General features: G+C 31.4%; 2 protein-coding genes across 3 annotated transcripts in view; both read left to right on the top strand.

Annotated features, from left to right (window-relative positions):
* LOC126819467 (probable 39S ribosomal protein L24, mitochondrial) overlaps positions 1-18648 on the top strand; it is a 30526-nt gene that overhangs the window by 9783 nt on the left and 2095 nt on the right. The gene's annotated exons all lie outside the window — the stretch shown is intronic.
* LOC126819465 (uncharacterized) lies at positions 478-15974 on the top strand. 2 transcript variants are annotated; one of them, XM_050547492.2, is made up of 2 exons: positions 478-869; positions 8395-15974. In XM_050547492.2, the coding sequence occupies exon 2, from the start codon at positions 8398-8400 to the stop codon at positions 9451-9453; it is 1056 nt and encodes a 351-aa protein (XP_050403449.1). In that variant the 5' UTR covers positions 478-869; positions 8395-8397; the 3' UTR covers positions 9454-15974. The 2 variants fall into 2 exon arrangements, with proteins under 2 accessions (XP_050403449.1, XP_050403448.1); XM_050547491.2 differs by lacking the exon at positions 478-869 and adding an exon at positions 6327-6501.

Here is an 18648-nt window from a genome sequence, read left to right as displayed (position 1 = left end):
ATGGATTCTAAATTTTCATTAATAAAACCTCCAATATTCATTGTTTTTTCACTTTTTGAAAATTTTGGTTCATAATGTAATTTCTTGAAAATGATTTTTATTTATCAATGTTTAAAGAATACATCATGTACTGGTATTGAAAAGAATATTAAGATATGTACATCAGTAAGTTGTAATGTATTATAATCATGACAGTAAGGATACACTAGAAATAAACAAACTTTTCGACAATCTCAGTAGTACTGGTCCTTGTAGGCCATACCAACCACATGTACCAGTTTTCAATGATAAACATTCTAGTTATATTGTCATGGTTACACATCAGAGGAAAAAAATAACACCCACACAATTCATTACCATATATATATATATCAATGATGGCTATTAATAGATCCGATTAGATCATGTGACGTAAATCAGTATGTCATGTGGACATAGAGACGAAATGAGGTCAGCTTGGCACAGAGCCAGCTGTCATTAATAGAAAAAAAAATCACCATGTAGGTTACGTTTATACTCTGCTTAATCAATTTGATCAGGCTTTGGGATGCACATCTATTTGAAATAACAATGATTATGGGATGTTAAATGTTGGACAACCCCTGTTATATACAAAAATCGGGAGGTATTGATTATGTTATCTGTACACAAACTGTACAGTGTGGGTGCCATTAATATCACTGACCTACTAGCAGAAAGAAGTAAATGTTTTCAGTGAAGTAGGTAGGATTTGGGTCACCTCTAGTGACACTACCCTACAAATTACATCATGAAGAAACAGAAAATAATAAATATGAATTGCAACTTTTGTGGGAGAATCCAGGGTTAATTTGATTCAGATTAGGAAAACATCATGGAAGTCATAGTAGGTAAGTATTTCATTTTCTTTATTTTGTATTCTATTTAACTCTGATTTGCATTTCACTTTTGAAGAATGTAACTTTTTTTTTAAACACACATCATTTTAGGCTAAAATATCAATGCCATTCTCATTCATATCTTACGTAAATTTATGTTATATATTCCTTGTCATAAGTTTTCTAAATAAAGAGTTAAGGAAAAAACAAGGATGGATCAAAATGTGGAGTGATTGTTGTCTGTTCAATATGTTAGATATTTGATTTGAATTTTTAATTCAACCTATTTCAATCGATTTTGCATAACTTTTGTATTACGTTTCATCTCAAAACCTTTAAATTTTCTGGTTTTATGTGACGCTGAATAAAATTAGTCAATTGTGATACTATGACATTGTTGAATTTACATTTTTAAATTTGTAAAAGTTTTCTATACATAAAATAATTGATTTATGGTGTAAATCAATAATTATTCTTTACATATTTCAACAACATTGGACTATAACTAACTTAGGTCATTTATTATAGATAGTATTTGAATAAGAAAATGTGGGAAATCATATAAAGTTTGTGTTATACCGGTACTTTTAGGGCGAGGAAATATGGTGATTGGCTAGGAAGGAGAAATTGATTATAGTCCAAGCTAAAGGCATAGTTACTCGATCAATATAACCAATAGTTGTGTTGGGAAGGGGAGGAATTAGGTCAAATAACTCCACAGGAGTGAATGAGGTCAGTACAGAAGAAATAGGTTAGGTCATCGTGTGTAGAAGAGGGGTCATCATGTATAAATTAACTGTTACTAAGCCTAGGTTAAGGTGTGCTGTCTCATGCCCTAGGTCATGCTGTTTAATTTCAAAAACCAAAACCAGTATTTTTCAATAGCATTAGATGCGATTTTCTAAATCAGTCCACTGCTAGGCAGTTTATACCTATGATCCAGTTTCTTATAATAAATATTTAGATAAGTGGTTGATGGGACTTAATTTAACTACATAATGTAGTATAATGAAGTGCTGAGTGGTCATGTTGGGATCACTGACATTTTATCAAGTCCATTCATACCTAGCTGAAGATACTTGTACTTATTGATGCTTTAAAAACCAATTTGTACTAACTAAAACATTCTGTTTTAAAAATAACTTTTATTTAGATTTACTATCTCTTTATTTTGTAGTGTTACTCTATGCTTACAGAATTTTTTTATTTGTGTACAATTACAATAACCACACAGTTTTATACGCCCGCATTGAAATGTCGTTTATTTTCGTCATCCCAGTTCATCTGTCTTTCGATCTATTGTAAATGCATTAAAGTCTAAAATTATCATCTGATTTAAACACAGTGTTTATGTTCATAATAATTTTTGTCAGAATTATGACCCTTGATCCCTTACAAAAGCTTTTGAGGATAAAGTTATCATTATAGAGGTCTGTCTGAAAAGGATAGATCAGATGGGTTGAAACAAACTTTTGCCACCAACAAGTACACTCATTGAATGAATCATATACGTGTACATATTGAAATTTCGTTTATTACTTCTTGAGTTCTGTCCCTTGTTCCACTTTGTTGAACTTTGTGAATGCTCTAACGACACTAGCTATCATCTGATCTGTATTAAATTTATATGCATTATTTAAATTAGTGAAATAAAGAAGCCTATTTAATATCAGCAATTTCCATAAATTAGTTCTAGAGTTATAGCTCTTGTTTGACTTTTTATACGCCCGCATTGAAATGTGGTCGTATCGTCGCCCCACGTCCGTCCATACGTCGTCCACAATTGCTTGTGGACGCTCTTGAGGCTGAAGTTAATATCTGAATGACTTTAAATTTATACACAGTGTTTAAGGTCATGAGACGAAGAAGCTGATTGATTTTCATTGATTTCCGATAATTAATGCCAGAGCTATGGCCCTTGATCACTTTGAAAAATCTTGTGGATGCTCTAGAGGCTAAAGGTAATATCCGATTGACTTTAAATTTATACACATCATGAGATAAAGAAGCTTATTGAAAAATCGTGTAGAAGCTCTAGAGTCTTAAGTTAATAACCGATTGACTTTGAATTTATACACAGTGTTTAAGGTCATCAAATGAAGAAGCCTGTCAATTTTTAACGATTTCCAGTGATTATAGAAATTGATATTAAATGTTTTATATGCTAAATGTTAGAATAGGGCAAAACTTGTCATCATATTTTAGTGTGTTGTAAATGTTTTCATTTCTGACAAAAAAAAAAAAAAAATATGCGACAACCCTTGTTGACACCCCAGACGACTTAGCTGCTGTAGGCGTATGTTTTGTTGCCTGGCAACCTATCTTTTATCCTTGTGAATGCTCTATCTACAAAAGTTATTATCAGATCTGTATTAAATTATAGCATTATTTAAATTAATGAAACAAAGAAGCCTATTTTAGCAATTTCCATAAATGATGTCTAGAGTTATGGCTCTTTGTTGAATCTTGTGAACCCTCTGACGACAAATATTATCATCCGATTTGTATTAAATTTATATATGTATTTATATATAGATTAGTAAAAGAGAGAAACCTGTTGAATTTCGGCAATTTCCATTTATAACACCTAAAACATAAAAATTATCATCTGATCTGTATAAAATTGATATCAGTGTCTTGAATAGATATGTGAAATCTCTGTTGACTTGCTGAGACAGTTTAGCTGATTTGGGCATATGTTTGATAGGCTTGCAACATATCTTTGAAATTTGGAACAGGTAACATTATAAACCGATCACTGGTACACGTTTGTGTGTGCTTGAAGAACTAGAAACTAAAAGCCTATCAAATTTACTTCCTTCTGAAAATTACTTCATGGGTTGTTGCCCTGGACCTGCTTTCAGTGCCTTATGAGTGCACCCATTAAGTATGAAAGAATAGAAATGTGACAACCTTTATGGACTGCTGGGACAACTATGGTCTTGTATTTCTTAGCCTGGCTTACTCAAAAAAACGTAAATGATCAGTGGTCGTTCAGATATCAATGGCACTACATGTACCTGAACTTTGGTAGTAACAAAGAAACCTTAGCAAAATTCAAAAGTTACTTATCTGGTATTTAAACTAGTTTAAGTGATCCAGTCACAACTTTAGAAAAGACAATACAGTGGTGTAAACATACATTATGCAAGAGCTAAATCTGCCTATTGCAGGTCTTTCTTTTGGCCTGAAATGTTATCTAAATTATTGATTGGACATTAATTAACTTATCCAGACCATAACAACTCGCAATGACATTGTTAGCCTGCGATATTTTGTGGATTCGAATACATTTTGTGGTGGATAATTTAATGTAAAAATGGATAATTGAGACTTTGTCTATTATCGTACCGTTATATATAATGATGATTGAGGCTAGCCTAAAATCGAATCGCTAATATCTCAATTCAGAGTGAAGCAAATTGACTGAATTTTTCAGCATATTCTTTTTACTTTATCTATTTTTTAACTATTATAGTGAGAACTGTCAGCACTTTATCTAATATCCTATAATGCCCCTTTAAGTTTTATTATTGTCATGATCTATTACTAAGTGCAGGATGACAGCATCACACACAAACAACACCCTTAAAAGTAAAATGTGCAGACAAAACCATAATCAACTACCAATGCCATCGGATTTCTCCCATTTTAAGTAGATTAGAACCGTTCGGTCATTTAATGATTTAATTTAAAAATGGAGATGCCAGGCTAATTTTTGAATATACCAGTACCGTGGTTACAATAATAAACAATCAATGCACACATCTTATCAAAACTGCAAACCGTGATAAACTTGGCTCAGAATAAAGTAATTTAAATGAAATTTCAATATATTTATTTTGCATTATCTATTTTTGAACTAGTATAGCAAGAACAGCCAGCTCTTTAATGAAGATGGGCGTATGCCATACAGTGTGTTATGAGTGAAATTTTAGTCGTGCAAACACTAGGGCCGATTTTTATTTCGAATTCCAACTGTTAAGGGACCTTAGTTTCTATACCATCCGAATGACTAGACACTGTCATTGTGAGGCCTTCTGTTCTTGACACTTGGAAATTTCAGGGAATCTCTCGACCAACACCAGAATCAAACTCTAGACCTCTTGGTTAGTGAGCCAGTGCCTCACCCACTGAGCCACTGTGGTTCCTGACATGTATAGTTCTAGGGCCCAACCATAAGCATCCATTGCACTGTATAGTTCCAGGTCATCTATAATATGCACTTCAATCAAAATGAAAACATACTCGCAATGAATATACAAGAAGGATGCAATAGAAATGGTGCGACTGGTGTTGAGAGTAGTTGGCTGCTGAATGATGTTTCTTGATGGCGATATTGTCCACATTGATGTCATAAAAATTAACAATAATAAAGGCTATAATCCAGATAGAATTTAGGAAAACACTAACAATTAGCGATTTAAGAATCAAAATAAATAGGTAAAACAAATTAATAGTAATATAGATATGGCCTGTATTCATCAGTCATCATGACATTAAGATGTAGTCAGGTCCATGGTGAGAAGTATTTTAACTGTAAATTGTATTAATGATTTATTTAAATTATTATAATGAATGATTTTCTTGCAATTTTCTCTCAACTATGGATTTATATAATGCCATATGGATTTATATAATGCCACATCAGCATGCTTAAACAAGTTAGATAATTACCAATAACTAGGTCAACTGACCTAGTTTTTCCACACTAGGTCATGTGATACATGTAGTATTGGATGTTATCTATGTATAGTACATGTACTATGTAGTAGGTGGATAGTGCTCACTATATCCGACCAATAATCAATAACATGGAGATACAGAAACCTATCCAGTATTTTTTTTAATGTAAATGTTTTATGAATTATAAATATTTATTTCATAAACTTGATGAATAGCTGTTATTTGACCCATATCATACTCCCCAAAAGACAACCCCACCAAAGTATTAGTAATATTGTCTAAAAATCTAAAACAAACATTCTGGATATACCCCCCCCCCCTCTCTCCAATGTAATCTGTTTATCATTTTAAGCAATTTAAAACTATGTAATGAACACCATTTTTGTGCAATGTAATAGAGAACTTAATAAGATAATTACACTGTAAAACATGATTTGGCAAAATAGAAACCTGATGGGGTTTTTTCCAACTATCTGAATGTAATGGAATTCCTTATTATGAGATTTTTAATGATAATGACATTGTGTTGTGTCTATTAGATTTTGAACCCCTAAATCTTCTTGCCTTCTAATGTATATCAGTAATAATACCATGTAAAATGTGAACAGCTGTGTTATACATAACACAGTCATATATACTGAACACTTCATCTACCTAAACACAGCAGATATTTAATGTAAAGACTTTAGTCAGATATGATCTCAACTTAACATAGGGGGGATTTGAATGTTTCTCTATTTATAGTCCCACCATTAAGTGTTAGGGATAGGGCAGGGTGACTTTCACTGTTTAGTGTTTATATTAGAGCAAATGAAAGGTGTAGCATTGGTTGAAGGGTGTTGTTGAGTACAGGAGTTTAAAGACAGTATTGCCATAGTTGCAAAAATAGAACATGTTGGCTAGATTTAGGTCATTAGAACGCTTGCCACATTCGGCCATTTGTATACAAGTATTCAGGGTAAGCCATGTTTTCTAATTCTGTCATGCGTGCAATACAAGTGAATATGAATTAGGATATTCATGCTGCTATCAGCTGTTTATGTACATATAACTTATAACGAAAGATAAACTTATATTGAGATTTATACATTCCATATTATACAAGATGTATACAAAAGCACAAGCACATGGATTAAAATACAACTTCTTACATTATCTTATCTAGAGTACTACAGTAGGGACTGTAATATACTCTAGATAAGATAATGTAAGAGATAATGTTATGTTTAAGACTCATATATGCAGATCAGACAAAGTTGAGCTGTTTTAAAAAAAAACTCTGGCAATCGTTAAACCAAAGGTTGAGACAAATAAATCAATTTAAGGAAACTAGTTCACCACCTGTCTTCAAAAAGAACTTTTTTCTTAGTTAGCTTATTTTGGTCATCTAAATGGGTCTGTTTAAGATTTAGTTCCTTTAGGAACTGTCTCTGAGCGAACTATGTCTGCTGACAGTTCCTACTGCTTGCTATATAGCTGCAATATGAAAATACGGTAAAATACCGCTCTTCCCCACCTCTGTTCTCAGGCTATTTTGGAAATTTTACCTTCTATTTTTCACCGTGAATGTTTATTCTTCTCTAAAGGAATCATTTCTTGTCATATCTGACCCAAATTTATAATAATTCAACTCTTTTTTTAAGTAGAATTTAGCAATTAAATAAACATGCGGTCTTCACATGTTTGAGTCTCGTAATGTCTGATCAGTTCAAACGTATTTTGTGTATGTTTTTTATCGCAAAATTCTGCTTGAAAATAGTGTTGAATTATTATAAATGTGTGTAAGCTGTGGAAAGAAATGATTCCTTTGGCAAGCAAAGAAGAATCAGGGTGAAAAATAGACGGTAAGGATTCAAAAATAGCCTCAGACAAGAGGTTGGGATGAGCGGTATTTTCATATTGCAGCTGTATAGCAAGCGGTATGAACTGTCAGCAGACATAGTCCGATCAGAGACAGTTCCTAAAGGAACTACTTAAGATTAGGCATGTAAAGTTCAATGTATCCATATACAACATTGGTTTATCAATTATCTCAAAATTGTTAAAAGTATCAGAAACATGGAATGATGCCAAATATCATCATTATGTAAGAAATCTGTATGTGTATATTAGTGCTGGCACAATATGTTGTTGACTCTTCAATTTTATTATGAATTATTCTTTTAAATTTGACAGAGTTCTGGTACAAGAAAACTTACATGTAGGTCTAATTGATGTTCAAACTTAGTGTAGATGATTATAATTAGGTGAATAATAATAATTTTCTGCCTAGGCTAAGCACAGATACAGAATTTGATTTTTTGATGCTTTGGAACACGAAGTGAGAGTGATGAAACTTTGTGTATAGTTTCATTACATCAATACCTTGACTAATCTCAATCTGAATTTTTATGCAGTTTGATAAATATTGATAACTAATTTGATTGCTTGATGCATTATAAAAATATAAATTTACAAGTGATTAATGAGTGTTATCTCTTTATTTTGTGATTGAGGCTTGTTATACAGACTTGTTATACATGCTACTCTGTGTTAATTCATTATCCTGTTTTCCTTTGCACTTACTGAAAGACCTATATTAGACTCTCAAAGATAAAATAATTACATGATGTATATAGTTTTTGCACCATATGGCTTTGTTCAAGTAGTTTTTCTAACTGGGTAATTGTTTACACAGTTGAAATCATCATTAGTTGTCATAGCTTGTCTGAGACTGTTCTTGTCATTTAATTCCACTACATAGGTCCAATATGTTTATATGAGAATGGTATTGATCATTATTTATAATTTAAATAAATATACTGTATCCTCGTAATGTTCTAACTTTCTCCATTTTGTTTTTCTATTTCAGAAAATGAGCAGTTTACCGTCAACCATGCCACCAGCAGTACCAGAAGGCATTTTACTTGGTCTGGGCAATCCACTTTTAGATATCACGATCACTACGGATCAATCTTTTCTAGACAAATATGGCTTGTTACCAAACAATGCTATAATAGCCAGCAACCATCATCAAGATATGTTTCTAGAAATGATTCAGAACTTTAAGCCAATTTACATCGCTGGAGGTGCCACTCAAAATAGTGTCCGAGTGGCACAGTGGCTCCTGCAGAAAAGAAATGCGACAACCTTTTTCGGAGGTGTAGGTGATGACCTTTTTGCTGAGATATTGGAGAGAAAAGCTCAAGAGGTTGGCGTTAATGTCCGTTACCAGGTACATGCAGGACAGAAAACTGGCATTTGTGGTGCCATCATTATTGGTGAAGATCGGTCTTTGGTGTCGGAACTTGGAGCAGCTGAATTATTCACTGTGGAATATTTGCTAAGACCAGAAAATTGGCATTACGTTGAAAAGGCTAAATTCTATTATATTGGTGGTTTTCTTCTGCCTGTCAGTCCACAGTCAGTCTTAACAGTTGCCAAACATGCTGCAGAAAATAAGAAATTGGTTGTCATGAATTTACATGCTACTTTTTTATGTAAACATTTTGCAGACCCAGCTTTAGATATTTTAAAATATGTTGATGTTTTGTTTGGAAATGGGGATGAAGCAGCAGAACTAAGTAAAAGATTAAAGTTCGAAACTGATGATATTAAAGAAATGGCAAGAAAAACTGCTCAACTACCTAAAATTAACCCAGGTCAAGATCGTATTGTTATATTTACTCAGGGGCGAGATCCAACTATAATAGCTCATTCAGGGAAAATAGAAGTATATCCTGTCACTCCTGTAGATCATAGTATTATAAAAGATACAAACGGGTGTGGCGATAGTTTTGTTGGTGGCTTCTTATCTCAACTTGTTCAGGGTAAATCTATTGAAGAATGTATCAGATGTGGCTCTTATTCTGCTACAGTTGTTATTCAACATTTTGGATGTACTTACCCAGAAAAACCTGCGTACAATTAACCCAGAATATCAGTATCAAAAGTTACCCAAGTAGATTATTACAAAGTTTTATGGAAATTATAGGAGTATAATATGTATTAGTTTGTAAATATTCAACATGGTTGTGCTAGGCTTCATTATGGTAGTATTTCTATATAATAATATAATTATTTCCAGTAAAGCATGTGTGCATCCCAAAGCCAAAGTGATAATTTGCTAATATATTTTGTATTAAAGTTATTTTAATTTATCCACAAGTTGTTAGTGAAAATACGAAATTCATAATAGTCAGGTCAGCTTTATGTAACATTTTCTAGTTTTAAATTTTATTTACAAATTATGAATTAAGATTGTGCCAAACTAAGGTTTAATAACATACATTAATGGCATGAAATTTGTACATTGTTTAGGTTAGCTGAATATTTGGATAAAAAATTAAATTGTCGATATCATCTGATTTTATCTGTTGATTTGTGTTGTGGTAAGAAGATAGGCATAAATACTATTGTTAAAGAAACTTCATATTTCAAAATAAAAATTCAGTTGTACAGAGCTGTCCCCATCACTAATAGAACTAAGACATTAGATCAACCCAATTCGATGCCATTTATTGATTGTAAAAGTAAAAAAAAACTACAATACACATTGGATATATTCAAAATTTACAGTATATATCAGTTCAAAATTTCTCATCGTTGCAGCCCTATCATATGCTGACAAAACATGAAATGTATCTGAAATTTCAGTATGAAGTCGTAACACATATAACAAATATTAAATTCATCATCATCGACCATTAAATGCCTTGTAAATGATATATTCTAGTTTTGTATGATCATTTTTAACATCATGTGATCTTTGATGGCATATTTTAACATCTTGAGTATTTGTTTCTTCTTGTATGCTTAATTCCATTTATAAATATTACATTATCATAAGTAAGAATGATTGTTTTTAAAAAATGACTATATGAATTGCTACACTATTAAAATCTATAAATAGTATTATTTTAATACCCATAGTGACGATAAATGGCAGTTTTTTTATACTTATACTTTAATGATTAGATTTGAATGATTATTCATGTTCATTTAGAATTCTATTTGATTTAGAGGTATTTATAATCCAGTTTAAGGCAGGCGTATATCGCGTTCACCATTCAACTCTTATTGGCATCTTGAAAGTTTGCCATGGTTACCTTCCATGACTCGCTGCAACTTTTTTTGGAACATATACTTTTAACAGGCCAACTTCTAGAGGTAATCCTATATAGGATATAGGTGCCTGAAGATTTTGTCAAGTGGCATGTTTGCAATAAAAATTGGAGGGGTTGGAGGTAAAGACAGCAATAAAGAATTTTTTCAGTTCTGAGAAATACATTTTGTTCAAGTTGAAATTACAGGTTGAACATGTAAACAATAATAAATTGTTTTATACTAACTTTCACCATTTTGATCACCTAATCATGGAACAATACCATAATGTCATCTTGTTGAGTTGTTATATAGGAGATATAAGGAATTAAGTTGGGTTGATTAGATTTACAACTCGACATACACCCGCCTTTAGAAATTTCAGAATTTCTTTTTGCCATCTTGTTATTGAAATATATTGAGGATTTTGAATACATGTAGAGGCAAATAATTAAAATAAAAAACATAGTTTATTAACACATACAACTCAAAAGAATTAAAAAGTATTCTCAAAAATAGTGATTTTTTTAAAAACTTTTTGAATTGATTGTTTTGGATAGTTTGATTTCTGACCATGTGTTTGGTACTGTTACTATTGGAGAGGAGGTGTTATGTAAATAGTGTGAACTGATTCTGATCTTGTTTATAATACAAATGGTGCCACCTAGATGTGATTGGAATGTTTGAAATAAAATTAGTAATATTTGATTTACAATTATTATTGTAGTTTTTATTTAAATATTTTGATTAGAATTTAATGTGTAGGCTTCTGTTGGAACATTCTTATTTGCCATTATTTAAATCTAATTATAATCAGTCTTTTAGGAAATCTGAACTCTGTATTTTAGGTAAAAGATTGAAATGTTTTATATTTTTAAGGAAAAATGAATCTTCAGCTTTATGAATGTGAATGCAGTAATGATAATAATGTTGATATGATAATAGGTGGCACCATTATTATTTTACTAAAGCTGATATTAGATAATATACAGCTCTGTAAGGCAGCAGTTGTACAGTTACCTTCTGTTGGCTTAATTTACTTTTACAGTGGAATAATTGAATCTGAATGGTAGAAGTAGTAGAATGGTCTAAATGCAAGGAGCTAGTTTTACAATATTAATCTTAAATCCTGACCCACCAAATAAAATTTCAATGACAAAAGTAATGGGGTTTATTTTTGACATAAAGACAGTATTTAATTTTCTATACTTCTTGTGAACAACAAATTGAATTGATCTTAATAAATTCTACATTGCACATGACAAAAAGGTAAGATTAAAGATATATTTCCTCAATATGACCATCAGTTGGAAAACTTAACCAATGCCCCAAGAATAAGATGTATTGGTACCAAAAACATGTCATTCCAGATACCTCAAGGGAAATGTTTTTGACAGTCAAGGAATTTAGCTGCTTTAATATGTTACACTTGTCAGATGATGTATGCCTTATTATGCACCAACTTAAAAAGCGAAGTCATCAGACTCAGTGGTAGGCGCCTTGTAATCATTAACTTATTTTAATATTGTGTACTTAATATAGGCAGGTTGATTCTATACTCCATTTCATTTACGAATATCATCCTTTCAGATAAAGTAAGTTCAGAGGTTTGATCAAATAACCGGGTTAAACTTGAGGGAATATATCTTTAATAGAAACTATATTAAGAAAAGAAGATTTTATAATACATGAAAATTGAATTAGTGAAGCTGGTGTGGTTCATCTTAAAAAAAAAAAAGTATTAATCAATTCATATACTTGTGAAACTGGCTTCTATTGAATAAGTAATTGATTGAATGATGATTTATTAGGCTTTCTGTTGATCAGTTGAAAGAAACGGAAAAGGTGTTGAAAGTATGAAATGAGAGTGATGCTTTAGAAGATTAAGAAGGTGTTTATTGTCAGTGATTTTATTATAGCTTAAATAATTTTGAATCTTCAGTCAGTATCTTCAAATTAGAAACATTACTGACAGATACATGACACATTGTATGAATAACAGATTTACTTTTACTCTCTTTTTCTAAAACTTGCATATTTTAAGACAGTGGCATCATTTTGGACAAAACATGAATTAATAAATTTAGTTCTTCTCTGAATTATGTATAAAATACTTCTGCATTGAAAAGTGGTCTGTCTGATTTCTGAATGGAAAATTATACTAATTATAGATCTGCTCTTAATGATCAGTTCTTATAACTGAACCACGAGTGTGCAGGTACATACGTGCAAAATATCACCAATTGAATTCTGTTAATAGTTGTGTTGTACTTAAATTTCTTTTTTGTTCGGATCAAGATATCACCGAGCCCATTTGGAAATAATAATAGGTCTGTGTAAAGACTTCCAAGTTATGTCAACATAATTTTAAACAAACACAGCTATTCTGACACAACAATGAGACTTCACCTTATCATGTTATATGGATTTCAAATATTAATTATTTAATAAGTAATCAAATGACAGTATATAATTATTTTGATTTGAATACTATACAGAAAATGTGATGTTTAATACCATAACTATTCTCATAAATTGAAACCATTAGGAGACTGACATTATATATTTTCTCATTATTCATATTAAATTAAATTAAATTAAATATCATATAACAGTTGTTCATAAAGAAATTTATTTAGCCACAGGCCTGGGAATATTGATTTTACTTAAAAAAAAACCAAAAAATGGCTGGCACTATTTTGATATCTTGTCAGACATGAATTAAAATCATAGAATAAAGATAAGTCTATGGTGGATAAAATGACAGGCATCTCAGGAATAACATGTGACAAAGCTTGAATTTGTGCATGACATTGTCTGTGACAGGTGCCTTATTTCCAGGCTTGTTTATTTATTTATATGCAGGGTGGGACATATTAAAATAACAATAGATTTTATGTAAAAATAAACATTATTATTATTTCTTATTACATATATTATGTATAATACAACTTTATATACTCACATTTGTATATAGATACTCTGGGATTTTTTGTTCATTAATATCAGATGTAATTGCAATGAAAAAATGACATGAAAACTGAATAAGGATCATTGATATGATACATGATAGGTCTCTGTGTTTCGTTTTTTTCAATGAATTCTTATTTGATAATCTACACAATCTAATTAACATTAATCATTATTTTGTATCTCGTACAACCGATTGAAAACAGAACAAAATAACTGTCTAATTTTAATTAGATTAATAATCTACACTTATTGTATAAATCACATTTTCAACTTGTATATTACGCACAAAATATATCCATCATATGTAAAGTATAATACGCTGAAAAGTACTGATGACTGAACATTCTTGATATTATAATTAAAGAAAATACTAATTTCAAATATTGGTTTTTATAAATGCAGTAAAATCATAAATTCTGTTTTAAGTTAAATAACATTTCCAATTAGCAGTTGAAATATTTTTTAATGGCACAAATGATTAAAATAATAAATGATTATTTTTTTGAAAATTACTTTTCAATGTTTGATAGTGGGAAATGTTTCAAAATTTGATTTATTAATTTTCAGTTATTTCTAATATTGAATGAATGTATTCTATCAAGATGTTTTCATGTTTATTGGCTGTTATCTTTATATGTGGTCTCTTGACCTTAGAATGCTTCAATGTACTGATAAATATTGTTTAAATACAAAATTTCATCAATGTTTGAAGTTTTGAGGATGAATAATCCCGGTTGTACAAAGGACTGATCATTTTGTATCACACGATTGTCTGTTTCATATATAAGACCATTAATATTGCCATTGTTATTACCAATAATATCAGACATCTACAAGATTATTACTGTACATCAGTTTGGAATAAGGCATTCATTTTTGTACTACTAAGGTATAGCTTGTATTATGAATATTTTATCCCTTTTTAATATCAATATTCATCAATTTCTTTCTATTATAATTACCATCCCTGATGTAATAAACACCCCCATTCCAATAAGAAATCAATAAAGCAACCATTATTTTTTTCTCCTATATTTGACTATTATGTCCTATGTCAGATTTCATCATATGATGTTCAGTTTTAAACTGTCTTATTGATAGAGGAAAGTTAACAATAGTGGCATAATTAATTGAGTTTATAATGAATATTTTATCTTATATCATCTATCATGTTGTATAATAGAACATAATAAGGTTGTTTTTAATAACTTATGGAGGTCTTATATAAACTAGAAAGTTGGAAAATATTAGGGAGAAATACTTATGTACCAGTACATAAATGTGACTTTGAATGAAATATTGTATGAAACCCAAATACTGGAAAACAAATTTAGAAATCTACATTCCCATTCAAAGTCAGTTTGTTTTTCTCAATAATTTTCAATTTTCTAGTATTAATGTTGTCCATATGGTGTTAGTTTTAAGAGGTAATTGATTTTTTGAATTGAATAGAATGGGTTATGAAAGATCTTATGTATCTTTGATTTGTTTAATTACAGCTATTCCATGTATGTGTAAGCTTATAGTGTTAATTACTTTGTTTTGTTTTTTCTTCCAACTTATTATTTTGTCACCCTATATTGTAGTAACTATTTTGTCAATTAATTTTGTGTTCTAATTAAGTGTAAATAATAAAAGAAATGAATTATGTGCCATACACTCCAGGTAATTTGTTATTTTCATAATTATGTTTATGATGACAAAATTACCTGTAGATAGTATATATTATATCTATTGTTTGGTTTATAAAGGATATAAATTTTGTTCTCTTGTACAGAACTTTACTTAATTTATTGGATTCCAGTAAGTTTATAAAACCGTATAATTTTATTAAATAAAGTCAATACATGTCATTGAATGTGTTTTCTGTTTCTAAATAGTTTCAAAGTTTTGTAATAATTTTCATAACTAGGCAGTTTTCTGCAAACAACATGAAATATCCCTGCCTCACTGATAAGCATCTCCGCTTTACACAGTTATTTACAAGTGAAAAATAAATAAGGGGTTGGTGGGGGAGTAATAATCCTTCTTACTCAATGAAACCCCGAGTGTTAAGCTAGGGATTCAATCATCCATAAACTACATGATCTGGAATGTCAAGATGGGCAGGAGGGCATATTACATGAAACAGGAAATAAATGCAAACAGCAGTTGTCTCAATTTGATGCTTTCTTTCTATTTCTAGACAGGCATATAGATATTAGTTTTTCCATTAAAAGAAAAAAAAAATCCCTGACCTAATGTGATTTTGCTTGTGTGTTTGTTGTGTAGTTTGATTCTTTCTATCATTAATGTAAGATTGTCATCATTACATTATACACTATGTGTATGTTAATTGTGTGGTTCTCATTTCTACAAATTCTATTTAAAGAAAAATATTATAATATTTAATATTTATGTAATTTGAATTGAAATAAAGATTGAATCAAGAATTAAAATGAAATTCCTTTCTTTAAACTTCTTATATCCAGTCTAAAGACAGTGTCTAGTCATTCGGATGTGCATGTACAAGAACACATTATAATTCAAAATACAGGTAAGAGTAGGCCATTGTGCGGGTAAATTTCTATCACAGCACACTGTATGCCTGTATTGATTAGCCCAGTCGGTGCAGAAAAGTGGGACACTATACCCCATTTAAACAATGTGTAAACATATAACAAAGAACACAGAGCTTTCACATTATAGTACTATATAATTTCTACCTGATCAGATGTAATCATTCAAACAGTTAATGGTAGTAATTGTACTTAAACAGACATTAGGTAAGATTAGATAAAGAGTTGACTTTTCTTGCTATAAAAGTTAAAAAATAGATAATGAAAACAGAATATGCTAAAAATCTCATTCAAATTGCTTCACTCTGAACTGAGATGTTAATGATTCGATTTTAGGCTAGCCTCAATTGTCATTACTAATGTTGGTACGATAATAGACAAAGTCTTGATTATACATTTTTACGTAAAATTATCCTCCACAAAATGTATTTAAATCCACAAAATATTGCAGGCTAACGATGGCATCGAGAGTTGATTATGGTCTGGATAAGTTAAACATGCATTATGCAAGAGCTAAATCTGCCTATCGCAGGTCTTTCTTTAAGCCTGAAATCTTATCTAAATTATTAATTAGACATTAATTAACATATCCAGACCATAATCAACTCTCGATGTCAAGGCTAGCCTTCGATATCGACTGGATTAGAATCCTATATGCTGCAAACGCTCATTGATAATTAAATCAAAACAATGCATAATCCAGACTATGTTTCTTAACGTACTAACTTTAGTAATGATGAACAAGGCTAGGCGGAAATTTACAAAGCTGATATCTCGGTTCATAGTGGACCAATTTGACTGAAATTTTCAACAAATTACCTTTACATTATCTAGTTTTTAACTATTATAGCGAGAACTGTCAGCTTTTTATCTAATCTCCCATAATGTATCTTTAATTAATGTCTAATTCATAATTTAGATAACATTTCAGGCGTAAAGAAAGACCTGCAATAGGCAGATTTCACTCTTGCATAATGCATGATTAGTTTTGGAGACAATAATTTAGCCTTGTGATTGATGATATAGATATATTTCTCCATCTTCAGACACGTGAAAACTTAGATTTGTCTAACACTATGCATTAGGAACAAGGCAGAGGTCCCGTGTACACATAGGCGTTCACATAAAAGATCCCTTGGCAGTTGGAATTCGATATAAGAGTAGGCCATAGTGCCGCTGTTCGGGCAAAATTTCCCTCATAGCACACTGTATGGCGTATGCCCGTCTTCATTAGCCCAGGTTAGGAGCAGAACAGTAGGACGTTAAACTCCATTTCATTTCATTGCATTAGGAACACCCCTTCTAGAAATTGAAATAATTGGTAAAGAAAGTGTACCTAATCTACCAATGAATACGGTAGTTGTTACATATAAAAAATCGGGGATCACGTGGCTAAGTGGGTAAGACGCTGGCTCGCTAGCCTGGAGGTCGGGTGTTCTATCCCTGCATTGGCCGAGAAAGCTCATTCAGATTTTCCAGCGTGGTTTCCCCTTGTCAGTAATGCAGGAAGGAGGGCCTGACAAGGACAGCTGTCTAGTCCTTCGGATGAGACGAAAAACCGAGGTCCCGTGTATATATTGGAATGCATGTAAAAGATCCCCTATAAGAGTAGGCGATAGTGCCGCTGCCCGGGCAAAATTTCCCTCATAGCACATTGTATGGCATATGCCCGTCTTCATTAGCCCAGTATAGGAGCAGAACAGTAGGACGTTAAACCCCATTTCATTTCATTTGTTACATATAAAAATATGACCTTCCAATTGCCCACCATGTATTGCATAGCTACATCAAAATGACAAAGTGTAAAAGAGATGACCTTAAATGTATGGGTTTGCTGGAATCTATAGGATCCTCCACAAACCAGACTATGATTATCATGGATTATATGTGGAAAATTATTGAGTTAAAAGCTAGAAATTATTTGGTTTTATGTTGTTTAAAGAGGCATTGGTGTGTTGGTAGTACAAACAAGCCCACTGTCCCCGCCAAAATCCCCAAATAAATAGATGATGCAATCAAACTCATCACTCTCTATCAGTTAGAATCAAAGTCAGAGAAAATGCTTAGCTCTGCTTAGCTTTAGTGGGAAATGTTAATCATTGAACTCAGTCAAGACATTCACCTAATGAACATCAACATCAATTTTAAACATTCTAACTCAATTAAAAGCAGAGTTGTTATGTTCCAAAGTCTTGACCAATCAAATTGTTTATAGCTCCTTAGCCTAAGCAGAAAATTCTCATCAAACTTAGACAAGGTAATGATATAATAAATCTATACTCAGAGTTTCATAGCTCTCACTTAATTATAACCAAAGTTGCTGTGCCCAAAAGCATCAACCAATCAAATTGCTTATCTCTGTTTACTGCAAGCAGACAATGTTCATCATCGAACTCCATCAAGGCATTCACCTAATGAACGCCTACACCAAATTTAAACATTCTAAGGAGAGTTATTGTGTTTAAAAGTCTCGACCAATCAAATGGCTTATC

The sequence above is a fragment of the Patella vulgata genome, chromosome 4 (assembly GCF_932274485.2).
Source record: "Patella vulgata chromosome 4, xgPatVulg1.2, whole genome shotgun sequence".
NCBI classification, from domain to species: domain Eukaryota; kingdom Metazoa; phylum Mollusca; class Gastropoda; family Patellidae; genus Patella; species Patella vulgata.
Note: the sequence above shows the minus strand (reverse complement) of the source record. Positions and strands in the feature narration are given on the sequence as shown.

Coding starts and splice junctions, on each gene's coding strand:
- LOC126819465 (XM_050547491.2), top strand. CDS start 6,436: ATGTTGGCTAGATTTAGGTCATTAGAACGCTTGCCACATTCGGCCATT. Junction 6,502..8,394: donor TTTGTATACAAGTATTCAGG/GTAAGCCATGTT, acceptor TTTCTATTTCAG/AAAATGAGCAGTTTACCGTC.